The sequence below is a fragment of the Camellia sinensis genome, chromosome 1 (genome assembly GCF_055761805.1).
Source record: "Camellia sinensis isolate YWXY chromosome 1, ASM5576180v1, whole genome shotgun sequence".
NCBI classification, from domain to species: domain Eukaryota; kingdom Viridiplantae; phylum Streptophyta; class Magnoliopsida; order Ericales; family Theaceae; genus Camellia; species Camellia sinensis.
The window spans coordinates 126,604,446-126,631,427 of NC_138961.1; the positions used below are offsets into that span (position 1 = coordinate 126,604,446).

At 35.0% G+C, this 26,982-nt stretch overlaps 1 protein-coding gene across 2 annotated transcripts; it reads left to right on the forward strand.

The window, feature by feature from the left end:
• Positions 1 to 1,341: 1,341 nt before the first annotated feature.
• LOC114303035 (rust resistance kinase Lr10-like) lies at positions 1,342 to 26,982 on the forward strand. Of its 2 annotated transcripts, XM_082883842.1 has the most exons (3): positions 1,342 to 2,340; positions 25,429 to 25,483; positions 26,677 to 26,982. In XM_082883842.1, exons 1-3 carry the CDS (start codon positions 1,629 to 1,631, stop codon positions 26,699 to 26,701), a joined length of 792 nt encoding a protein of 263 aa, XP_082739968.1. In that variant the 5' UTR covers positions 1,342 to 1,628; the 3' UTR covers positions 26,702 to 26,982. The 2 variants fall into 2 exon arrangements, with proteins under 2 accessions (XP_082739968.1, XP_082739964.1); XM_082883838.1 differs by lacking the exons at positions 25,429 to 25,483; positions 26,677 to 26,982 and adding an exon at positions 12,627 to 13,904.

Sequence of the window (26,982 nt, forward strand, 5' to 3'; positions counted from 1 at the left end):
TAATAATTCATCTAATATGTTTTATAATTTCTTATTTACTAGGAGGATAATGTTAACATTATCACATAATATTCTGAAACTATCAAAGTAATTTCCTTACTACAAGCAAGGAGATGTAGAGAGCAGTTGAGAGAAGTAGGAAGAGATCAAATGGTGATATTCGTAATTCTGCTCTGGTTGCTTTGATCTTTCTTGAAATCGTCATAAAAATCACACCATTTTTGGAGAAGTTATTGATTGGTCATGAGGTACTGTCATGTGATGTCCTATGTGTTTTCTATTTGGTGAAGAGAAAAAGATTCACAATTTTATATTGAGTTATTGAAAAACATAAAGGAACATGAAAATTTGTGATTGACTAAAAATTTAACCACGTTACGTCCCTAAATCAACAAATAATTTTTCCACCCTTGAGGTTCCATTCTCTGTCAAAGTAGTTGTCCAATAAATTGAATTCAAATACGTACATATTACTACTGGTACTGCCTCTCCCCTTCAACTGGCAACAATTATTTAATTTATTTAATTTTTTATTGGGAACGAATTAGAACAATAATTATAGCTTTTTCAGTTGCTCCTCAACAAAGCCAATCTCATACAATTATCTGATTGATTGTTTTAGTGACCCCAATGCCGTTCAATGGGATGAGTTTATGTACAATTATCTTGCAAAAAGATGCCGCATAACATTTCATCACCCCTATTTGGGCTACATCCGGCTTGGGAAGTCTCTCTTATTCTTTGTCATTTTTTTTATACTACGTGAAGTGTTAATATGTTATTTTTTATTTAATTTTTAATAAAAGTTAGTTTTAAAAATAAATTGAAAAAAACTTGATACATGACGGGTCAAAATAAAAATAAAAAAATTAAATTAAAGTAAAAAGTGACCAAATATAAATGAACCAAAATATAATTTACCATAACAAATATGATAACAAGTCATAATTTGCATAATTAAATGACCTGTAATATTTATGTCACATTGCTCATATTGTAAGGATAATAGTTCATGATTTTTACTTTAAGTAAATTTTTGGGCTTAGCCCTGTTAAATACCCCCCCCCCCCCCAAAAAAAAAAAACACAAAAAAAAAAACAAAACAAAAAGAAAAATTATGGACAAAATTCAATTTATCTCCTTATAATTTGGCTCATATACGGATTACCTTTCATATTTAGAAATAACTACATAACTTTTTCATAGTTTATGAACCGGAGTGCACCGTTAAACCTGTTAACGATTTAATAAAAAAGAATAAAATATCATGTATATAAGTAACCTAAGTGTGTAAATTACAGATATTTTCGTTATTTGTTTGGAAGACAAAATGTAATTTAACTCTTTGTACTTTATTTTGTGTGTAATTTATCACATTGAAATTTAAAGATTAGTATATCACTTCTTATGTCTGACACGTATTTCACATTTGCTATTAAGTTAAACAAAATATTCAACGATATATTTCAATCCACGAACTACAACAAAATTATGTGAATATTTTCATATGAGAGGGATAAGGGATAGTGAAATTTGCCCTAAATTCGTCATTCGAATTGAAGAGATTAAATATTGATTACTTTAATCTAAAAATTTTGTAACTCGAGAGAGAGTTAGCAAGAGATCAAATGGCTACCTTACTAATTCTGCTCTTGTTTCTCGACCTCTCGGCAGGACTCAGAGCAGGAGCAGCAGCAACAGAACATGAGGATTGCAAGCCAACACGATGCAATAGCGACGGCCCAAAGATACGGTACCCATTCCGGCTAAAGGACGATGAGCAGCCAGAACACTGTGGCTATCCTGGCTTCGATCTTTCTTGCGATCATCAAAACCACACCATGCTTGAGCTTCCATTCTCTGTTAAAGTAGCAGTCAAAGAAATCGACTACATATCTCAGTTGATACACACATATGACCCTCATGGCTGCTTTCCTCGACTGCTTCAAAACCTCAGCTTATATACGACTGCCTCTCCCTTCCAACTAGCAACGAATGACAAGTTCAATTTTAGCTTTTTCAGTTGCTCCTCAACTGAGCCAATCTCATACAATCCGATCACTTGTCTTAGTAGTGACCCCAATCACAAAGTTTATGCCTTTTGGTCGGACTATTTTATGTCCGATTATCCCTTATTATCTTGCCAAAAGATGTCGTTTAAGATTTCATCGCCAATTCCATATGACATATTTTACCAGCAGCCATATCAGCTTACATTGAATTGGTTCAAACCGACATGTGGGATCTGTGAAGCGCAAAGTAAGTATTGTAGAATGAAGGATAACAGCAGTGATCATGAAACTGAATGCGTTGACGACACACCAAACTCACCCATTACAGGTACTTCTCTACTTTCTCATATTTTACTGGTTTTTAGATCAACTCTCCCATTACATGCTTAGAATGAACATCTTTATTCTAATCTAATATAAATAAATACTAGAGGGCATGTCTAAAATTTAAAATAATAGTTAGTAGTATTTGAAAGAGTTGGATTGATAATTATAGCAGTTAATTGAATAAGTTGAATTTAAGAGAATTTTTAGAGTATTTATCAAAGGTATTTTGAAAAAATAAAAATAAAAAATGTGATAGTATATACCAAATCAAGTCTAGACTTTATATAATATATAATAATAACAGAAAAAAAAAAAAGTTTGCTATGTGCACCTTCTAAGATATAATTTCTACCAATTTTATTTATTTATTTTGTTGACTATAAAAGTATTTTTCATTAATTTTCATTTTCAATCAAATCAATCACCAAAAAATATAGAAAACATATAATTTCTATCAAAACAGAGCCATAGCTTTCGAACTCATGTACCACTATGAGATTTAAATTCAATGTTTCTTGGGGACAGAACTTTAAGATCATATTAGTTCACAAATTATTTGGAATGTTTAATCAATCAGGAGAGTGTAACTTTATTTATTTATTTCTCAATACAGTCCTCACATCTTTATTTATTTTGTAAGCACTATTTCATTTGTGACTATGGATAGACATATGTTTATGATTGATATTTTAGCTCACAAGTCAAGCAGGGTCAGTTTTTTAGGCTTGTTTAATTTTTGGGTTGGACTTGGAATGTAGATTTCTAGCCTACTCTACTAATAAAATATTTCTATAATTTTAAATGTATTATTTATATAAAAGTATTAGAAATTAATTATTTATAATTCCACTACGCCAAAACAGGGCATTAACGGCCGTTTTTTTAACGACGGCAACGAAAACCGTCGTTAATGATACCTTTAACAGCGGTAACGAAAACAGTCATTAAAGGTATCATTAACGGCGGTTTTGTTACCGCCGTTAAAAAAACCGCCGTTAATGCCCGCTTTTAACGGCGGTAACAAAACCGCCGCTAATGCCCAATCATTACTGCCGTTAATGACGGCGGTCTTTGCCGGCAAAACTCCGGCGTGCTCCGGCGAAACTCCGGCGAGCTCCGGCAAAACCATCTACAATCAAGTAAAAGTAATGTTTAAATATTTATTTAGGGAATATATTTCATGAAGAGTGGCTGTGGTAGAGTGGTTAGTGTGGGTGGATGAGAGGTTGAGGGTTCAAGACTTGGGGAGTGCAAGAAGAAAGAATTATTTTTTGAAAAATTTGAACCTATTTACGGCGGTAAAAAACCGCCGTTTTTAGTCCTATGTTACCTCCGTTTTTGGTCGACTTTTAACGACGGTAATTTACCTTTTTACGACGGTTGTACTTTTTCTGACACGTGCATAAACGGCGGTAACAAAACCGCCGTTAAAGGCTTTAACGGCAGTTTTACAGCCTTTAACGGCGGTAAAAAACCGCCGCTAAAGCCCAACTTTGGCATAGTGTTCCATTCTTCCAAGAATTTTTTAGTTTGAAAGCTTATATTATGCTGTTGAATTTATTACCTAATTTTTAACAATTAATTACTTAAAGCTAACTTTGTTTCTCTTTTGTGTTGCCGCTTTTCCCTTTGTTTTTCCCTTTGTATGATGACCGTTATTATTGTTATTTTTTTTTCCTTTTTGCTCATTTCACGAAAGGCCTATGCTGTTATTTATAGTGACCCCAATCTCAAATTTGATGAGTGGCTTATAGATGGAATCAATTTCCTCCTTTTTTATTATTTTATTTTATTACATCACATATTTATAGGACTTGGGAATTACAATGTCCTTAGGACTAGGCTTGGGGGAAACTTCCATTTGTGCACCAATTTTTTTCTCAACTAATACTACTTTTTTATGTTCATATATCAATTATTGAATAAAAATTAATAAATCAAATATCAACTACATAACAGAAAATCAATTATTCGGATATCAAGTATTAAATTGGGGTTTTTCATTTGGTTGTTGATATTTGAACTATTAATTTTTGTTCTGTATTTGATATTCGAATAAGAAAATGGAGTGAATTGAGAAATTTTGTGACGTAGAAATGGAAGCTCTTGTGTTTGGGTTAACCACATCAGCACAATGCTTCGGCTGCACCGAGTTTGGGAAGACACAAGGTCTTTTAATAGGTAGTGTAATCCCAAGCCAACTGATGGCCACCCCTATTTGTTACTAGGCTTCTCATCAGATGCAATATGTAAGAATTTTAATTAGAATAATGATATATAAATAAAAAAAAACATACATAAATTTTAGGGAAAATTATAATAAAAAAAACTCAGCATTTTATTCTGATAACTAAATAAATGTTGAGTTTTAATTTTGTCAATTTAAACCCTAATTTTTATTTTTATTTGTTTTTTCAATTTAAACCATTCACTTATTTCTTGTAAATAAAACCAACGGCAAAATGATATTTTAACTATTAAAAATGTCTAAAATATTCTTTTCGTTGAGTGTATTTTTTTTAATTTTTTTTTATTTTAAAGAGAAGACTTTATTAGTGCATTCAACATGTAGTACATATGAAATTATATCAATAAAGGAGATGTAAGAGTAAAAAGTATATCATAATAAACTTTCATGAATGAAATCAGGATTTCATTACTAGAGGGGCAAAAAAAAAAAAAAAAAAACTCACCATATACACTAGCAAATATGTATGTATAATATGATATCTAAGTTATATATACATACAAAAATAAATAAATAAATCAAACACTATGGAAGTAATTTGGTATTGGATGAAGAGGTTTTTTTTTGGTGCAAAATAAAAAGAAAAATCAAGGTCGGAGAAGAGTGAGATATATAATTTTTGTTGAAGCAAACAATATCTTTCACAGAAAGATGGGGGCCATGACCTTCTATAGTCTTCTTCTAATTCTATCCCTGAATTCCAACTATGTTGGCACCAAGAAAAATACTCAACAATGTTGGTGAGAAACCAACAGAAAGAGGGGAAGCAAACAAATAACAATCCTCAACAATACATCAACAAGCTCACCACATTAGCTAAGAGCCTTAATAAATCTCCGCAGAAAGAACCAGCAAGAGCTGCTTCCGCCTGTGTTCCAGTGCATCCTTAATAAAGATGGATTCTTCTATAGATCAATGCTTATCAGGGTGAGTCACAGACACAACCAAACACAGTGAAATGTGAAATGTGAAAAAATAAGTGAAATGTGAATAAAATATACTTATATTTCATCTAGTTTTACATAACTTTTTCTCTTTCCTTTTTCATATCCCTCAACCAAACACAGTGCAACATAACCAAACTCTATGAAGTTTACATCTCCTGCAAATTAGCAACCACCTCATGGACTGTGTACATAAACTTCATAGATGGGGATTTAACCCTAAGAGCAATTCTAATTTTTATCAATGTGCATAGCTCTTCAAATAAAAAATGCAACCCATTAAAGATATAATCATTCCTAGTTCTCCATATAGACCATAGTGCAACCAGTGGTAAAGCCTCCAGATCATATTTACTGATTTCTTCCATTTGAATCCCCATCACCAGTCAAGTAACCCCTCCACCCTTTCAAGTATCACCCATTGTATTCTCCACCAGCTCATCAAATTTGACCACACCCTCCAAATGACAGGACAAAACATTAGAACATGGTTAACTGTTTCCAGATCAGAGTTGCAAAAGACACATTCATTTCTAGCATTAGGGTCCAGAACACCTAATCTTTGTATTTAATCAGTGGTTTCGATTCTATCCTTCCAGGCTAGCCACCCAAAGAATTGAACTTTTGGGGGGGAGATGCCATTCCAAATAAGATTAGTGACCTCCGTAGTATGCAGATTGACATTTCTACTATATAATGATGACACACTAAACATACCTAAAGGAAAAGCCTTCTACATGATACAATCATCTCTGTTTGAAAAAGAATGACGAATTGGTGATAGCAATGAATTAAGTCTTCCAACTTCATCAACTTTCCAAGCATCCTTCTGAACCTTCTCTCCTAGCCACCATACTTCTCAGAGATGCACCTTCTCTAATGATAGTGAAAATAGTCTGGGGAATTTATCTTTCACACACCAATTACGAGCCCATTTGTCTTCCCAGAACTTGACTCTATTTCCATTACCAATAACAATTTCAAAGTTATCCAAGAAGAAGTTCAGCAGATTGGGATTGAACTAAGCAACACTAACATTCCGTTTGAATGGACGGCTTTGGTAAGAAAAGAAAAGAAATGGTGAGAATAGGAAACCTTTTCACTTGTTTGGATGATTAAGTAAGTGAAAAATGGTGAGAAATAATGAGGGATAGTGAGAAAAGGATTCTTACCAAACCTATGTTTTATTTCTCACCAAAAGTGGTGAGATTTGGTGAGAAAGAAATTGGGTTAATGAAAGTTTTCTAAAATATAAAAATTACCCTTATGAAAAAACATAGCTTATTAATATGAAAGGTTACTTTGGTAAAATGAAATACAACATTTTCCTTTCTTTTCTCTTATTTACTCTATCCAAACAAGATTGGTGAGAAATCGCATTCTCTTCTCTTTTATTCATCCAAACATAATGGTGAGAAACCATAATCATTTCTTTTGTTTTCTCAGTGAGAAACCACAATCATTTCTTTTCTCAACTCATCTCACTATCCAAACGGAATGTAAAAATGACGAGGAAGCCACCTCCCACCTGAGCTGATGTACTTGCTCTATATAATATTTTTCCAAAGAACATTGGGCATGTTTAGGTTGATTTTCAAAAACTTATTTCAGAAATTTTTTCTAAAAATCTAAAAATTAATTTGGTGAAAGAAATAAAAAAAAAAAGAAGAAGAAAAAATTATAATTTTATCGTTTGAGAAGTCGGAAATAATTTTAAAAAATTTAAAATTATTTTTTTTAATATTTATTTTTATCAAAGTAGTTTCCATTTTTTTTTAATAAACTTCTGATATTTCTTTTCCTTTTTTTTCCTAAAAGATAAACAAACCATGGGAATTATCTTCAGGGCCATATCTCCACCACCATTTGGTCAGAAAACAATCATTAACCTCTAAGACATTCCTAATTCCCAGTCCCACTTGACTTTTGCTTTTGGTAATGTCAGCCCATTTTACCATGTGTAGTTCTTTTTTAAATTTGGACCCCCCTCTTCCCCTCAGCTTGAATCCTATTAACTGTCTTAGCAACTCCTTTAAGCATCTTAAACAAGGAGAGATAGAACACTGGCAGACTTGACATAACAATCTTAATAAGAGTCACTCTACCCCCAAAAGAAAGAAGAAACTAGTTTTGACTTGAATTTGTTGAGAATAGGAATTTAGGTGCTCTTTCTCCTTGGATTAGCCCCAAGTGGAAGTCCAAGATAAGAAACGGTAAACTCTGACTTTTACAGTTCAATCTAGTCGTAAAATCATCCACCATGACTTTAGGAACACCTACTCAGCATACATGACTTTTGTGAAAATTAATTTTCAGCCCTAATAGTACTTCAAAACATCTCAAGATCCTTTTGATGGTTGTTACCTCCAGCCATTCAGCCTCAGAAAATACAATTGTATCATCAGCAAACTGTAGATGAGTTGCAGATATTTCCTTTTATCCCACCACAGCTCTGTTGATCAATCCCATGTCTTTTGCTCTTTGTAATAACATGTTAAGACCGTCAGGCACTAGATTAAAAAGGAATGGTGACATTAGATCACCTTGTCTGAGTCCTTTTTCAGGGTAGAACTCAGCTAAAGGGGAGCCATTAACCAAGATTGAAATTTTGGTTGTAGACAAGCATTCCTTCACCCATCTAATCCATTTGGAACCAAAGCCAAAGTTGGAGAGCATAGATAGTAGGCACTCCCATTCACTGAATTAAAAGCCTTCTCAAAATCAAGCTTTAGAATCAGTCCCTCCTTGCTTTTTTTCCACCAATCCACTACTTCATTGGCACGTAAAACCCCATCTAAAATATTTTTACCCCCGAAGAAGGCAATTTGCGCTTCCCCTATTACTCTACTTACAACATGTTTCAATCTGTTAGAGAGGACCTTAGATAAAATTTTGTACATGGACCCAATCAGACTGATTGGTCTATAATCCGATATGTTGGCTGGACACTCCTTTTTGGGAATCAATAATATGAAAGAGCTATTGATTCCTTTAGAAAACACCTCATTATTATGGAACTCCTTGAAGAATTGTATCACATCTTTCTTGACCATAGACCAGCACTTTGGAAAAAATAGTAAATTAAACCCATCTGGCCCAGGTGCTTTGTTACCCTCAGTCTTTGATGGCAGCCTAGACTTTAGCTTCATAAAATCTTTCTTCCAATATAAGATATGCAAGGTGTTGACTAATAGAATTGAAGCTTCCTTGTAGCTTAGGCCTAGAGATCCATCTCTCGATGAAAACCTCTTGAAATGCATGAATATCTCATGCTTGACCCTCTGTGGTTCATCAGACAACACCCCCTCCACTGAGATTGAATTAATCAGATTTTTATTCTATTTGCATATTGCCATAATGTGAAAAAATATTGTATTTTTTTTTATCTACTTTCATAGTCCAATTCATCCTAGACTTCTGTAGCCACAGCCACTCTTATTTTCTACTTAGTGACCAAATATTCTTTCTTACTTCTCTTCTCTTAGCTATTCAGCCTCATCTAGGCTCCTAGTTTCAGCCCCAACTCCAGATCATGCAATTCCTTTTCAGCAGCTTTTAAGGAGGTTGCAACATTGCTAAAAACCTTTGTGTTCCATTTCTTTAGTGTCATTCTTAAGTTTTTGAGCTTCAAAATTGTGGTAAATCCAGCCCATCTAGTAATGGTTGGATCATCCCAAGCCTTTTTTACCACTGCCAAGAAATTTGGGTGTAGTACCTAAGCATTTATAAACCGAAAGGGTCTTGGACACCAATCCCTCCCATCGTCCATCAAAAGTAACGGACAATGGTCAGAGATTCCCCTTGGAAGACCCCATAACTTAAATTTAAACGTCCTCAACCATTCTATTGACAGCAAGATCCTATCAATTCTACTCCATTTTCCCCCTTCACAAGAATTGCACCATGTAAATTGCCTTCCAGGCATATTCAAATCAGATAATTCCATAAGCTCAATGAAATCATTGAATTCCTTCATTCCCCTATCATTTTTAGAACACCCTTTCCTCTCCCTTAATTTCTTGATTTCATTAAAATACCCCTTAGACACCAAGGCTTCTCAAATCCAGATTTTAATATAGAAAGTACCTCCCATAAGTGGCCCATTTCTGTGGTATCATTAGGTGCATACACATTCACTAGCACACAATCAAAATTTGGAAGTAAAGTAACCGAAAGTAAGATGAAGTTCCTTGTGCTACAGCATTGAGAAAGCTTGAAAACATTTGGATTCCAGATGCATAGCAGCCCACTAGCTAACCCATCTGAGTCATGAAATCCAAGTCATCCATAAGACATAAAGACTTTACAAAATCTGCTGACAAACCTGATTTCTTGATTTCTTGAATAAAGGAAAAATCAATCTCTCTCTTTACGTAGCTTCCTTATCTTCCCCCTTTTCTCTACTTTGCCCAAACCCCTAACATTCCAAGGTAGTAGCTTCATTAAAACAACAACAAATCTCCTTATTTCACCTGATGTAGTTGCATAATCTTGAGCAACCCCATCTTTCTAAGCCACTCTTTCTGCATCATCTTCTTCCACCTCTATGATTTTACGAGTGGATTCCTCTTCTTTTCTTTGAAAACAAATTCCCAGAGCTTTGCCTAATTGTACCATAGCATGCGCTTCATTAAGAAGTTCTCTCTCTCTCTCTCTCTCTCTCTCTCTCTCTCTCTCTTTCTGCTTGTGCGATGTCCGATCGACCTAGATGATGACTAAAGCTGCAACTGTTGCTCTAAAGGTTGCACCTCTACTCCAACTTCCCATTACCATTGATCCACATTTTCTTGTCTTCTTTCTCCTTTAGCCATCCTTCTATGCATGCTTACTCCCCTTTCTGGTAGTGAGCCTCCTTTCATTGCAGATAATGGACTACTACAGGCTATGCAGTTTCTTTTCCTCCCAAACACTTTCATTGAGTTAGGAATGGGCTCGATAGTAAGTAGGAACGATGGTATAGCCATTTAGGCTTGAACTTCATTATTATGAGCTAAGCCAGAAATGCCATCAATAACTCCTCTAGGCCCAGAAAAATCCCTTACCTTTTGGACTTCATTTAAAGCCACCTCAAGATTTATTCTAAGCTCAATTTCCCCAGATCCACTAAGGCTTATCATGAACCCAGATGGGTTGGCCTCTGAGTCCCTTTCTTTATTTGCTTCATTAAGAATCTGGTTGGCATTCAAATTTCTCCCTGTAGTGATTTCATTGCATACTTCTCCAACATTTGGATTTCTCATGAGCTCACACTGTCTCTTTCACTATTGAGGAAGATGAACCATCCTTCCTTTTTCCTTTTACACTTGTCCTTCTGAAATCAAGCTCATTCTTTTGGGTAGGTGCCACTTCATCACATTTGTCCACATCATCATGCACCCTGCCATCCACGTTCTCATCTTTTCCTTTCTTACTATCTCCATTGTCAAGATTATGCTCATCAACTTCATTGGAGCTGTACAGTTCCTCTCTTCTTAGATGCACAACATGATTACATGATTCCGTAACTTTGGTTACCATGACTTGCTCTTCACAAATTCTTACTGGATAGAAATTATCTCTACACTTCACTTGCACAACTGTGTTGATAAATTTCATAGTTTTTGTAGCAATTTTCACCCGCCTACACTCGAAGGATAAAGAGTTTGAGGTTTCTTCATCTAAGCCCACCATCTCTTCCCATAAAATTCCAATTTTATTGAACATATAAGTGCTCCATAGATTTAGTGGCACACCATAGCAACTTAGCCAAACCATTCTTTCTTGCTCCAAATACATCCTTTTCTTCCATTGAGTGACATAATCACACCATTCCTTAAGGTAATCATCAATTAGTACTAGCATTTCCTTCATAATTGCATTTGAATTGAAAGATTAAACAACCATTCTTCATCCACTCTTCCTTACCAAAATGTCCTTAGACCCTTTTTAATGAACTACATTTTGAAACTCAGAGAAGGCATAGTAGCTTTTTAGCTTAACAATAACACTATCATGTAACCACCCATTTCCCGCCTTGTATGCCATGATAGTTAAGTCTTCATTCTCTCTTTGATTCCATTTCTTAACACCTCTGCATATGATTTTTGCCCTGTGATCATCCTCCTAGTCATATCCTCTCCATCTTCATTGAACTTTCCACCAACCTTGTTTACATTGCAACATATAAGAGTTTTAGAGACAAAATTTTTTGGTCTCTAAAAGTGAAAATTATGTTACAAAAGACATTTAGGGACCAATTTCTATCGTTATGAGGATAGTCGCTAAAAGATCGTCCCGAAAAGTAAAAAAATAAGGCTTTAAGCGACAAAATTTTGAAAATCTCAATAATAAATAGACTTTTAGGAACAAAATAATTTGATCTTAAAATGATTTATTTTTTGAGACAAAAAATTTGATCCCAAAATGATAATAATTCATCACTAATGTCCAATTTTCGTTTTTAAAACTATAATGGCGACATTTTTCGCAACAAAAATATTTAGTCCTAAAAAATAATTGTCCCTAAATTTTGGTCTCTAAAACCTTAATTTTTTGTAGTGTTATGAGGGTCAAACTTGGAATTGACAAAATTAAAAGCTCATGATTTATTTTGTTATGAGGGTCAAACTTTGAATATTTTTTGTTGTTGTTGTAATTAATCCAAATTCTTATATAGATTGATGCAGCTACATTGGGACTTACGATTTTGAATCAAAATGTCCATTAAAATGACATTTAATTACAGAATACCACTGTCATATCATTATGAGAAAAAAATAATGTATAAACTTCTATAAGAATACTATTTTCCTTTTAATTGATAAATACATCAAGAATAGTTTACATAAAAACAAAGGAAAATAAACACATACACCAACATTTCAATTTAATATCTCCGAGAACAAAGCTATAATACCATTGATTTTTAATTATTTCCCCCATATAAAAATGAAATTGATAAAAAAAAAAGGTGTAATTTAGCAATTTATTTCTCAACCTAGTGTTTATAGGTCATTAAAAATAAATAAATAAAAACCTAGCATTTGTCGGTGAAGTTATCCATCCACCTTGTTTATGTTGTTAAAAGTTTCTTAGTTTGACTGTTTTAAATTGCAGGTATACTCCGATGGATGTTTCTTCTTGTTGTAGTCATTATTGGCATGTATTGTGTCCTTAGATTAATAATAACAAAGAGAGAGGGTCAGGCAAATATTGAAAGATTTTTGGATGATTACAAAGCCCTCAAGCCTGCAAGATATTCTTATGCCGACATCAAGAACATTACCAATAAATTTAAGGACAAAATAGGCCAAGGTGGCTATGGAACAGTGTACAAGGGAAAACTATCCAATGATGTTCATGTTGCAGTCAAAATCCTTGACAATGTCAAGGGAAATGGGGATGAGTTCATTAATGAAGTGGGAACAATAGGTACAATCCACCACATTAATGTTGTACGTTTGGTCGGATATTGTGCGGATTGATTTAAAAGAGCTCTTGTTTATGAGTTCTTACCAAATCATTCCCTAGAAAAGTTCATATCGTCTAAACGCGAAAAGAATTCACTAGGTTGGGAGAAGCTGCACGATATTGCTCTTGGCATAGCGAAAGGAATTGACTATCTTCACCAAGGTTGCAATCAACGAATCCTTCACTTTGACATTAAACCTCATAACATCTTGTTGGACCACAATTTCAACCCAAAGATCTCTGATTTTGGTCTAGCAAAGTTGTGTTCCAAGGAACAAAGTGTGGTATCCATGACTGCTGCAAGGGGCACGGTGGGCTATATTGCACCCGAAGTGTTCTCTCGAAATTTTGGAAAGGTGTCATGCAAATCAGATGTATATAGTTTTGGAATGCTGCTGCTAGAAATGGTTGGAGTAAGGAATAATAATGTAACACAAAACACAAGTGAAGTGTACTTTCCTGAATGGATTTACAACCGTTTGGAGAATGGAGAAGATCTAGAAGTCCAGATTGATGAAGATGGAGATGCAAAAATTATAAAAACACTAACTATTGTGGGACTGTGGTGTATACATTGGTATCCTGTGGACCGACCATCGATGAAAGTTGTGGTGCAAATGTTGGAAGGAGATGGAGGTAGTCTGACCATGCCTTCCAATCCATTTGCCTCTGCAAATCCAATGACAACAAGGGGACAAATGAGGGGAAGGCTGTTAAATAGTGAGTTAGAAGATATTTCCGAATCTGAATCGTTTTCTCATTGATGCCAGCAGCTACATAGCATTAGTGGTCGTTTTGCAATAAATATCTTCTTTGCGTTGATAGGTCTACAATAGGTATGGAGAACTTTGAATTATTTACAAACAATGGGTATAATGTATAATTATTATAAGAAATAAACAAACATCCAGTGTTATTTGTTGAGCTTTGTCTCTTTTTTTTATTATATATATTTATTTTTAATAATCGGGTGTCCAGATCAATTTACACATACCTCAACTATTCCTAGGAGACCAATCCTATTGCCCACATGTAGGGGTCCCATTTAAAGTCAGAACAAACAAGACTAACTCCAAAAAGGTTATTGTAAATAGTGAATATTGAACTTGAGACCTGAAAGGTGTACACCCCAGGCCTGAAGTTATGTCCACTAGACCAACCCTTTGAGGTTGAACTTTGTGCTCTTGTAGTTTGTTGAATGCCCAAGTAATTCATAAAGGTTCTGATGACCTAGCATGAGTATTAAAAAGGAAGAATTACAATTTAGTTTGAATTTAGAAAAAAAAAAAAAAAAAAGTACACATGTGTGGTAAAATTTATAAATATTAATAATTAAAATCATAATTTTTTAAATTTTGTTTTTTCTAAAAACCATTTAATTCTAAAAACCATTTAATTGTAATTACCCCTATTGTAATTACCATTTCATGCAAATGCAGTTTTGTTTACCAGAGTGTTTTCCTAAGTTCAACTAGGTGTTCCTCCACCTTAGTTCACTAACGCACCCAAAATGAGAAAGTACTAAACCCATAAATAATTTAGGGTCACAATTACAAGAAAATTATGAAGTGTGGTGAACTCGCACGACCGACAAGGCCTTGGATTTAAATCAAAGGTCTGAATCAAGGAACTAACGGAATAAAAGGAGAGTAACGCGGTGTATATACCTGGGACATCACATCATATTTGTGGTGGCCAGAGAGAATGAGGAGTTAGAGGTGGCGGCGAAGGTTGGTGGTCGTGCACCGCGGTAGAGGGTGTGGCTGGAGCCAGCAGTGGTTGGGTTAGGAGGGTGGGTTAGGGAGAGGGTATAGTTGGAATTAAAGTGGAGGTTCAAAGAGAAAATGGAGGGGACTCATTTAGCTGGGTGGGGTTCAAAGAAGTGAGGGGTGTGATGCCCCAAATAATCAGGGACATCAAAAGATATATTAACAATAATTACAGGGTTTTTTTTTTCCTTCTAAAGTTATAAGCGTAGAAAACGTCACTAACGAGTCCTTTACTCAATAACCAAGTAAGATCTCAGGAAGTCGAAGGAGTCAATATAGCCTCCCTTCTAAGTCCAACAATCTTAGATAACAAGCTATTTTTTTGACAGATCTTATGATATATTAACACAAGGTATCATAAGTAACGTGGAGATAGGTATAGGATCACAAAAATATTCATATGTATATAAGCAAATAATATTTTAGTGTTACAAATTTTTATTACAAAACAAGGTTCTATCAATCTTACAATTCTGGCAAAAAAATGAAAATACGAATGGACTTATAACAAAGCAACTTCTAACTTTGTCTATGACAACTAGAAATCTTCGAATGTCTCCTATTCCTCGTTGGCTACGAAGGTTTCTTTAACACCTGGTATGAAAAGCCATGAGCTTTGAATGCCTAATAAACACACACGCATCCCATCCCTTTTTTTCCCAATCCAATATACTTAATACAACTAAATAATTAAACATGATGAACAAATAAGCACGTAATTAATTAGAGAGTCATAAGGTTAGATGTTAGAATCAAGAAATCCACCAAAGAGATTTCATTCTCCCAACCACAGGAATTGGATTCGAATTATTCAATATGTCCCCTCTTTTGCTGCTTTGCAGACCTTATCTCGGATGCCTACAACAGTTATGTAATGTGTAGCGCCAACTCAGTACCTCAAAAGAGTAAAAATAAGGGCTTTGCCTATAACCTCCTCCAACCCTATCCATCATGAATACCTAGGGTCCGAATACAACCGATCCATTCAAGGGTTACGATACAATAGCTTGCACAAGACTTTACATCAAATAAGGAACACGTCCCACCAACCGATTCAATGTAAACACAACAATTCTTCATAATACAATTCAAGTGATTGAAATCCAGTTACCACCCCAATTAAGTTTCCAATTGTGTTAAATGTTTTAAGTTAAGGTTAGAACTATTTATCGAGACAATAATTTTCATACAAGTATGAGCATCATCAAAGTACCATTACAAGGAAATAGAGCCACAACATATGTAATTGCCATACTAAAACTCAAACAAGTGATAAGAAGCACGTTCATAAAATTAATTAAATGAAATCACCAACAAATATAAATTTTTAGTTTAGATACATTTTAAAGATCACAATCTAAGAGACATTTCCAGATTTTTCCCAAACTTTGTCTTGCCATAGTTTGTAGAGAATTTTATCTAGTTTTCAGAACATTTTTCAGAAGTGGCAAAACTTTGCTAGATTTTTAGATGTTTAAGAACTACGCCAGTGCTATCCAGATTCACCAATCGTCACGAAAATCGATTTTTCTCTCAAACCAGTCATCTTTTTCGATAAAAAAAAAGTTTTGCATGAAAGCTAACGCTTAAAAGAAAGTTTTGACATAAAAATGAGGCTGAGGAGTTCTTTTTTTTTTTTTTTTGTATTTTTCTAGAATTTTTGCAACTGGGCTATAAAATCCAGTTCTTTGAGCACAAGGTTTGAAATAAAAGAAAAAATAAGAAAAGAGAGTAGCCATGAGTAATTTTTCACCTCCATTGTGATGAAAACATGCTAAATAATATATATATATAACTCATAATTTTAGACTCAAGGTGTTCTTTTGAAAATTATGTGAGATAGGTGTAGAAAAAGATAATTTTGCTCCGAATACGAGGAAACACGAGTAAGGGTGGAATAAGGCTCAACTCTCTTCATTTTTAACACAAAAACACCATGTATACACATCGTAAAATGATATTTTAAACATCTAATTCCATGTATTTAGAAGAGAAAAAAGAAGAAGAAAGGGTTGTGTTGTGGCTTACTTGAAGCTTTGTGAAGAGTTGCACAAATTTTTCTCTCTTTTTCTTTCTCCACCACCAAGGCTCACTCTCTTCCTCTCCACTCTCTCTTTTAGCCGAATGTGTGTGTGGGTGTATAAGATGTGTAGATGTGAAGGGTTGTGGTGTTTTTATAGAAAAAAAAAATGGTGCAAATTGTCTAAAATGCCCTTAGTTCAATTTGAATATTTACAACTCTATCAAAGTCAAAAACTTTTCCATGATTTAAGCAATTTGTCACAATTTGTACCATTTTTCAAAAAAATTTCCATTATCCAAAGCAATTTGTCCCATTAGTCAAAAACTTTTCCATAAATCATGCTTTGATGTTTGCAAAAGTATACCAAATATAGTATCCTAGAATTTGTCGGCTATGTGCTTGTGATTTGAGGGAATCTTTCAATCTATTTTAGTGTATAAATTCATACATATATATATATATATATATATATGTATACAGATATTTTGTGTAGTAATTATCTATTTAAGAAAATGTGCAAATATGTATATATACATATATATAATGGTACTAACTTGGGGTTAATTTGTGACTCAAGTAAAATGTGAGGCTAACGCCTTAATTTATAAATTGAAACATTTATTTAAGTGTAGTATTTAATTGAAGAATAAAGATTGAGACCCCCTTTACCCCCCACCCCCTTTGACCCCCTTTCTTTTTTGATTGGTCACTTTTTCTTTTTCTTTTTTTTCTTTTTCTTCTCCTCCAATCCCCACCCGCCGCGTGTGTGTGGGGGTGGTGGGGGTTGAAGTTTGAGGGAGTCTAAATCACTGCTGTTAATTGAATTAGGATTTGAGAATTCAATTTGGTTAAAGTTTCTTCGTTTCGAATTAAATGGCGAATTGTAATGAGAACCGAAAACCTAAGGTTTTGAATGGTAAATCTATAATTAGGGTGTTAATTAATTATTACTAGAGTGTTAGAAATAATCCCTAAGTTCCTGGGGTTCGATTAGGGTTTGTGAATTTTTTATTTGCGCGCACTTTTCGACGCTAGAGTTAAAATTGAAATCAAGTAAGGATTTGAGGGTCTTTATGGAAATAATTCAAAATTAAAGGTCTTAGAAATAAATTACAAAAGGTTACGGGCCTCACAACTTCCCTTAAACAAATTCCATCCCTGAAATTTAAACTATACTTTGTTTACAAATAATTGCGGACAGTTTTCCGGCATCAAGTCCTCGCATTTGCAAGTAGATTCTCCAATCCCTCGATAATGCCAAAGTACCTTTATTAAATGAACCATCTTGCCTCTAAGGTTATTCTCTTGTCTATCTTAAATTGCTACAGGTTATTCTTCAAAAGTAACATCCTTATTAAGCCTAATTTCCTCCCAATTGATGACGTGTGACGGATATGCGAGGTACTTCTGCAGCATAAATAGGTGAAAGACATCATGTATCCTAGCCAATTGCGGGGGTAAAACTAGTCTGCATGCAACTTCTCCAACTCGTTGTAATACTTCACAGGGTCCAATATATTGTGGCGAGGCCTCCATTTCTTTCCAAAACGTATGATTCGTCGGTTGAACTTTCAAAAACATATGATCATTGACCTTGAACATTAGAGGCCTTCTTCTTCTATCCGCATAACTCTTTTGGCGATCTTAGGTTGTCTTTAATCGTTGTTGGATAAGTTTGACATTCTCAGTAGTCTCTAGAACAAGTTCTGGTCCCACTAGACCTGCTTCACCCACTTTAGTCCAACAGATCGGTGATCGGCAAGGTCGCCCATACAATGCTTCAAAGAGGGCCATACCAATACTGGCTTGGAAACTGTTGTTGTACGAGAATTCAATCAATGGAAGGTGCCATTCCCAACTTCCTTGAAAATTCATTACATAAGCGATCAACATGTCTTCAAGTGTTTGGATAGTTCGTTCAAATTGCCTATCTGTCTATGGATAAAAGGTAGTGCTGAAACACAACTCGATGCCTAGGGCTTCTTGTAGACTTCCCCAAAATAGGGAAGTAAAACGTGGGTCACGATTTGACACGATAGCTACTAGGATTCCGTGAATCGAATGATCTCTCAAATATAGAGGTTGCACAAGGACTCCAAGGTGTTAATTATCTTATAGGGTAGAAAATGTGTGGTTTTTGTTAGACAGCCCACTTTGCCCGGATAGTATCACAGCCCCTTAGGGTTTTTGGTAACCCAGTCACAAAATCCATCGTCACATGTTCCCACTTTTATTTAGCTATTAGTAGAGGCTGCAACATTCCTCCTAGTTTCTGATGTTCCGCTTTCACTTGTTGGCATGTAAGACATCTTGCCACAAATTGAGCCACATCCTTCTATCACTTCATCAATACTGTTGCTTCAAGTCTTGGCACATTTTAGTCCCTCCGGGAAGTACCATAAATGTAGAGTGATGAAATTCCTTGAGTACCTTCTCTTTAAGTGACTCGCTATTTGGTACAAATAGCTTGCCTACCTCAAACTCCCATCCGAGTGGATTTTCCAGTTGGGTGGTTCACCTAATTCTACGTATGTTCTAATGAGGCTACTTCTTGATCGTGATTTTGGGCCTTCATGACCTCATCCATTAACTTACGCATCACATTTTGTGCACTAAGGTACACCTTCCCGTCCTTAACCTTCACTTGAACTCTAAATTCATTGAGAGTCTTAATCATATTCCACTCCTTCATAGCTATTATCTCTTTACTCTTGTGGCTTAGTACGTTTGCTACTACATTGGCCTTACCAGGATGATATGAGAGAGTGAACTAATAGTCTTTGAGATATTCTATCTATTGTCTCTATCTCAAGTTTTGGTCCTTTTGCGTAAATAAATACTTCAAACTCTTGTGATCAGTGAAAATCTCAAATTGTTCCCCATACAAGTAATGTCGCCACTATTTTAGAGCAAAGACCACAGCTGCTAATTCCAAGTCATGCGTTGGATAATTTTGCTCATGTGACTTCAATTGTCTAGAACCATACGCTATTACTTTTTTGTTCTGCATGAGTACGCAACCTCACCCTTCCTTGGCTGCATCACAATATACGGTGTACCCCATATCTTGTTTTGGAATGATTAGTACTGGTGCATTAGTTAATCTCGTCTGCAACTCCTGAAAAGACTTTTTGTAATTCATTAGTCGTGTCATTGGCTTAGCTAGTTTAGAGAAATCTTGAATGAACCTTCGGTAGTACCCAGCCAAACCTAAAAAGCAGTGGATTTCCGTCACGATCTTTGGTTGCTTCCAATCCAAGATTGTTTCTACCTTGGTTGAATCTACTGCAATCCCATTCTCAGATACTACATGTCCCAAAAAATTTTACTTCTTTTAACCAGAATTCACATTTACTTAGCTTGGTTTACATCTGATTATCCCTAAGAACTTGAAGAACAATCCTCAAGTATTGCTCATTCTCTTCTTCAGACCTTGAATATACTAGAATATCATCAATGAATACCACCACAAACTGGTTGAGATACAGTGTAAAGATCTTATTCACTAGGCTCATAAACATTGTCGGTGCATTGGTTAGTCCGAAGGGCATTACCACAAACTCATAGTGGTCGTACCTAGTCCAAAACGCAATCTCTGGTATATCCTCACCCTTGACTTGTAGTTGATGGTAGCATAACCTGAGGTCAATCTTTGAATAACACTTTGAACCTCTGAGTTGATGAAAAAGGTCATCAATCCTTAGAAGCAAATACCAGTTCTTAATCGTAACTCGATTGAGTTGACGATAGTCGATGCATAATCTTAATGTCCCATCTTTCTTCTTGGCAAATAAAACGGGTGCTCCCTATGGCCAGGTACTTGGTCTGATAAATCCTTTTTTGAGCATTTCTTGTAGTTGTATCTTTAACTCCCATAGTTCCGCAGGTGCCATATGATAAGGGGCCATTGATATTGGAGTTGTCCCGGCTTGTAACTCGATACTAAAGTCTACTTCCTGGTTTGGTGGTAATCTTGGTAATTCCTTGGAAAAACATCTGTGTATTCACAAACTATTTGAGGGAGTTCCAACTTGACACGATTTTTCTCATTAAGAATCAAACTTTCCATCCATCCTACAAGTTGATCCTGCTACTGTGTCCTACATTTTGTTAGGGAATCTTGCATATCCCCCTTAAATTGGAAACGTGTTCCATTAGGCGCATAAGCCACTACTTTCTTCTGACGACAGTCAATAATTGCTTGGTGGGCGGATAACCAATCCATACCCAGAATAATGTCAAAATCAAACATTTCCATAACTGGAAGGTCGAAGGTTAGGCGCAAGTCTGAGATTCCTAGTTCACAATTTTTGCATATCATTCCTACATGGACACTTCCTTCCATTGGTGACATTACACATAAGGCAACCTCTAAGGGTTCACATTCAAGTTTCAAAGATTCAACACAAGCTGAAGATATAAAAGAATGCGATACTCCTGTATCAAATAAAACACGCACCCATGAGTTATGGAGTACCAAATTACCTTCTATCACAGATGGAACCTCCTCTTCTTCCAGCAGTGCAAAGACCCTGCCAATTGCTTTCTAATTATTACTGGTCCTAGCATTTTGATTTCCCCCATTCTTCTGGTATTGTTGATTGGTTAGCCCCATCTTGTTTATCCATGGCTTCTGCCCACCTACTACTTAGGTGTTGGCTCCAGAGCCTCCTCACTAGTACCTTGATGAAGGGAGTTGTGGGCATTCATTCTTTCTGTGTCCAAATTGATAGCAATGGAAGCACTAAATTTGTTCTGCTGATTTCTGCTAAAAATTTCCCTTCTGATTTTGTTGTTGTTGCCATTGTTGTTGTGGTTACGGCCTGAATTAGGATTTTTGTGCCACATTTCCCTTGTGACTCCTTTGTGGTCCCACAGATGATTGTCCTCCCTTCTGCTTGTTCCAAATTCTTTTTGCATCGACAATTTCTCTTTTCGAGTCTAAGGCTGTATCCACCACCTCAACATATGATTAGAGAAGCTGAGGCAAAACTCTTCTTCAGATCATAAGATCCAAGCCCCATTTAAATTTTCTAGCTTTCTCCTCGTCATTTTCCATATATCGAGTGGCATAGCAGGCTATTTCCTTAAACTTTGCAACATACTATGCCATAGTCATACCACCTTGCTCCAGTCTTTGGAACTTTAAAACTCGTTCTTGTCTAATGGTGTTAGGGAAGTACTTTTTCAAAAATATTTCCTTGAACTGTGCCAACATCATTGTGGTGATATCCCTGGATTCCTAGATCAGGGTCCACCAATGATCCGCTTTCCCTTCTAATTGGTAAACTGCTAGTGCAATCCTATCAGCGTGTTCATTTATTCCCATCGTATTAAGCATCTTTTCAATCTGCCAAATCAAGTTTTTAGTGATCTTAGGATCGGACTCGCTAGTGAAGATCGGCGATTGCTGCTTATGAAACTCAAAAAATAAATGTGTTCTCTCATTCTAACGTGTTCTGCCTAACCTTTCCAATTCTTCCAAAATTTGATTTTCGATATTCCTAGATAAGTCAGTAGCAGGGTTATGATTGTGACTTCGAACCCCAGATGCCCCATTCCTATTGCTATTGGCATCATCGTTGTGGTTGGCATCATTGCTATTACCTGCATAATTGTTTGCTCTGGTATGGTTCATCATCTGTCAAACGCACAGTTAAGTGCAGGTTAGGGCTTCGCTAACGCAGTTAGTAAAATGAATTACTAAGGTGAATTGCTCTAATCAAAATATAATAACCATAACGTAGTCTTACTCAACTACCGATTCCAATGTTGGAATTGCTAGCACAATACCATACCCCTTCAAGAGTCGATGAGATCATGCCCGAAATTCAAAAAGACATCCTAAGGTTGTTCAGAAAATTTTTCATTTCGATATCTTTTAGTTGATAGAATAGATAGTGTTATAATAATATAACATAGTTGGAGTAAGGTTGTATCTAACTGCAGGCCAAAACTCGTAGGTAAAGGTTGAACCTAGGCTCTGATACCAAGTTATGACACACCAAATAATCGAGAACATCAAAAGATATATCAACAATAATTACGGGGTTTTTTCCCCCCCTAAAGTTATAAGCGTAGGAAACATCACTAACGAGTCTTTTTGTCAATAACCAAGTAAGATCCCAGGAAGTCGAAGGAGTCAATATAAGCTCCCTTCTAAGTCCAACAACGTTAGATATTAAGCAATCTTTTTGACAGATCTTAAGAGGTATTAACACGGGGTCTAATAAGTAACACGGAGATAGGTATAAGATCACAAAAATATACATATGTATATAAGCAAATAATATTTTAGAATTACAAATTTTTATTACAAAACAAGGTTCCATCATTATTACAATTCCGACAGAAAATGAAAATATGGATGGAATTATAACAAAGAAACTTCTAATTTTGTCTATGACAACCAGAAATTTTCAAATGCCTCCGATTCCTCATTGGCTGCGAAGGTTTCTTCAACACCTAGCATGAAATTCCATGAGCTTTGAATGCCCCGTAAACACAAAATACACTTACAAAAATACAACTGAATAATTAGACATGATGAAATAAGCATGTAATTAATTAGAGAGTCATAAAGTTAGATGTTAGAATCTAGAAATTCTCCGAAGAGATTTCATTCTCCCAACCACAAGAATTGGATTGGGATTATTCGGTATCCTCTCTCTTTTGCTGCTTTGCAGACCTTACCTCGAATGCTTACAACAGTTATATACCGCGTAGTGCCAACCGAGGACCTCAAAAGAGATGGTAAAAATATAACCTCCTCCAATCTTATCCATCATAAACACCTAGGATCCGAATTCAACCGATCCATTCAAGGGTTCCGATACAACCGATTGAGCAAGACTTTACTTCAAATAGGAAGCACGTCCAGCCAACCAATTCAATGTAAACAAAACATTTCCTCGTAATACAATTTAAGTGGTCAAAATCCAATTACTACCTAAATTAAGTTTCCCATTGTGTTAAATGTTAAGTTAAGGTTAGAACAATTTATCGAGACAATAATGTTCATACAAGTATGAACATCATCAAAGTACCACTGCAAGGAAATATAGCCACAACATATGTAATTACCATACTAAAACTCAAACAAATGATAAGAAGCACATTCATGAAATTAATTAAATGAAATCACCAACAAATATAAATTTTCAGATTAGATACACTTTAAAGATCACAATCTAAGAGACATTTCTAGACTTTTCCAAAACTTGGCCTTGCCATAGTTTGTAGAGAATTTTATCTATCTTTCAAAACATTTTTCAAAACTGGCACAACTTTGCTAGATTTTTAGATGTTTAAGAACTACCCCAGTGCTACCCAGATTCACCGACCATTACGAAAATCAAACTTTCTCTCAAACCACTCATCTTTCTTGATAATATATATATATATATATATATATATAATACGAAAGCTAACACTTAAAGGAAAGTTTTGACATAAAAATGAGGTTAAGGAGAGTTTTTTTTTTTTTGCATTTTTCTAGAATTTTTGCAACTGGGGTATAAAATCCAGTTCTTTGAGGACAAAGTTTGAAATAAAAGAAAAAGTAAGAAAAGAGAGTAGACATGAGTAATTTTTCACCTCCATTGTGATGAAAACATGCTAAATAATATATATATATAACTCATGATTTTACACTCAAGGTGCTCCTTTGAAAATTATGTGAGATAGGTGTAGAAAAAGATAATTTTGCTCTGAATAAGAGGAAACACGAGTAAGGGTAGAATAAGGCTCAACTCTCTTCATTTTTAATACAAGAACACCATGTATACACATTGTAAAATGACATTTTAAACATCTAATTCCATGTATTTAGAAGAGAAAATAAAAAATAAAAAAAATGGGTTGTGTTGTGGCTTACTTGAAGCTTTGTGAAGAGTTGCACAAATTTTTCTATCTTTTTCCTTCTCCACGACCAAGGCTCACTCTCTTCCTCTCCAGTCTCTCTTTTAGCCGAATGTGTGTGTGAGTGTATAAGATGCGTAAAATGTGAAGGGTTGTGGTGTTTTTATAGAAAAAAAAATGGTGCGAATTGTCTAAAATGCCCTTAGTTCAATTTGAATATTTACTATAGCACTATGTACTTCCTGTTATAATGGAATTATATTTGACTCTTTTAATTTTCTTTATTGAGAACCTTCTTAGTTGATATTTGAGCCTTGATTGAGCTGTTACCATAGTGGTTGGGCGAGATTGAGTCAAAAACTCCAAATTTGAATAGATATTATTGAGTAATTTACACTCTTTTATCATTTTATCTCTCCGCACTTTGAATCTTGAGGTGAGGCTATAGCCATTGGAAAGCTTACTCCCAAGGCTTCAATTTGGATACAAGAATGACCCTAAATGGAGTCCAGACAAAAGAGTTATGCCTGTTTGAAATTTGCGAATCTGTTTTGTCAACATAGTGCGCTCGAGCGCACTTTTCACCGCTCGAGCGAACTGTCCAGAATTAGATCTTTAAAAGTCACTTTTTTGGTCAAACCTCTTCACTTTTCACTCCCTTCTTTCTCTCCTTTCGCCATTTTTTATTTTTTCAAGCTTTTTAGCCTTGATTTCATCTATTTCTGGATATCTTTGACCCCTAGTCCCTTATACCAAAACATAGAGCTTGATGAGGGCTTCCATTTAATCTGAACAGATCATCTTTTTGTCGTCGGTGGTTTTTCCAACTTGTCTTCTTCTTGCTTCAAGAGGTAGGGTCTATTTCTTAAACTCGATGTGAGTTCGGTATTGTACTTGTGGTATATTTTAAATACATAGATTTCGTTGTTTTTGGATAGATTTTAAAAATTGAGGGTTTGTTCCAAATAGGGTAGTTGAGCTATGGATTAAGCTATAAAAAGTTTGTTTTCTATTTACAAAAATGCATATGAATTTTTAAAGGTAACAAGCCCTAATTTGAGAAATACCCTAAAATGTTAACCTTTTGGGAAAATTGTTGGATTATTAAATTAAAAGAGAATTTGATCAGAAATGTGTCTTGAGATTTGGAAAGAAATATTGAATGTTGGATGCTCCTTTGGAAATGTTTTGGAATACATATTCAGATTGTTACCTTTTATTTATTGCATTAAAGATATCTGTTTTGGCTATCGGTGGAGGATAGCATTGTCGTGTGTTAGAAATTGCACGTGGACTAGGCAAACAGGACTATTTATAAATCATTCATAACACGGTGCATATAATGGATTTTGGGAATTTAAAAGGCATGTTTTGAAAAGAGGTTTTGAAAATTCTTGTGTCATGTTTTAAAAGCATTTGTTTCATTTTAAAAACCATATTTTGGATCACATGTATTGTGTTATTTGGAAAAGGGTAAATAAATTGGTGAATGTGGGAAGTAAGTATTGTTTTGTTGAAATAAGTTGGCCTGAGTATCCCTGGTGAAAATCCTAAAAACTGCGCATATACATGGGTGTCGATACTGCGGACGAAATATCCATAAAACGGCAATAGTAGCGCTTGTATAGCCTACATTTACATAGGTGCCGATTTACAGTTTCCCGCAGACGAAATTTCTGTGTAAGGTTGTATTTGTTTTGGAAATTTATCCATTTTATTTATTATGGTTTTTGGTTTGGAAAAGAATGGTTTGGAAACTATTTTAGCAAATGTATTGAGATACCTGGATTTGTTTGGAGATGGATTTCTATTGTTTTAAACAAATGTTGTAAAACTCGAGAAACGTTTTGAATAAACGAAAGGTTTTGGAAATTAGAAAAAAGGGATTCTTATTGAGAAATCAGTTGGACTATTAAAATGCATTTGGGCAAATTGCATATATGTATTGCATCATGATCATTTATACTAGTGGAGCATATTTAGTTTCTAAAATATCCTCTATTGGATTTTATGCTCACCCTACGTGACTGCAAATGTTTTTTAGATGTGCTTACGAGGATGTGGACTGAGACATCAAAGTTGCGTTGGAACCGTGTAGAGTGGTTCCCTTATTTGTAGGCAATGGGCCATTCATGTTATCTATTGGTTGTGTGTCATTCTTGTAAGGGTTACACCCTTTGTATGTGATGTAAGCCTTTGGGCGTTTCAATTTGATTTATAACATCTTTGTATGTTTTAATTATAAGAACATACATTTGACTTAGATGTTGTATCTAGGAAGGTATTAAATTGGATAAACACATGTACTGTGTGACTTTATATCATTTACATCTGCATGAGTATTGTTATC

Coding starts and splice junctions, on each gene's coding strand:
- LOC114303035 (XM_082883838.1), top strand. CDS start 1,629: ATGGCTACCTTACTAATTCTGCTCTTGTTTCTCGACCTCTCGGCAGGA. Junction 2,341..12,626: donor ACCAAACTCACCCATTACAG/GTACTTCTCTAC, acceptor TTTAAATTGCAG/GTATACTCCGATGGATGTTT.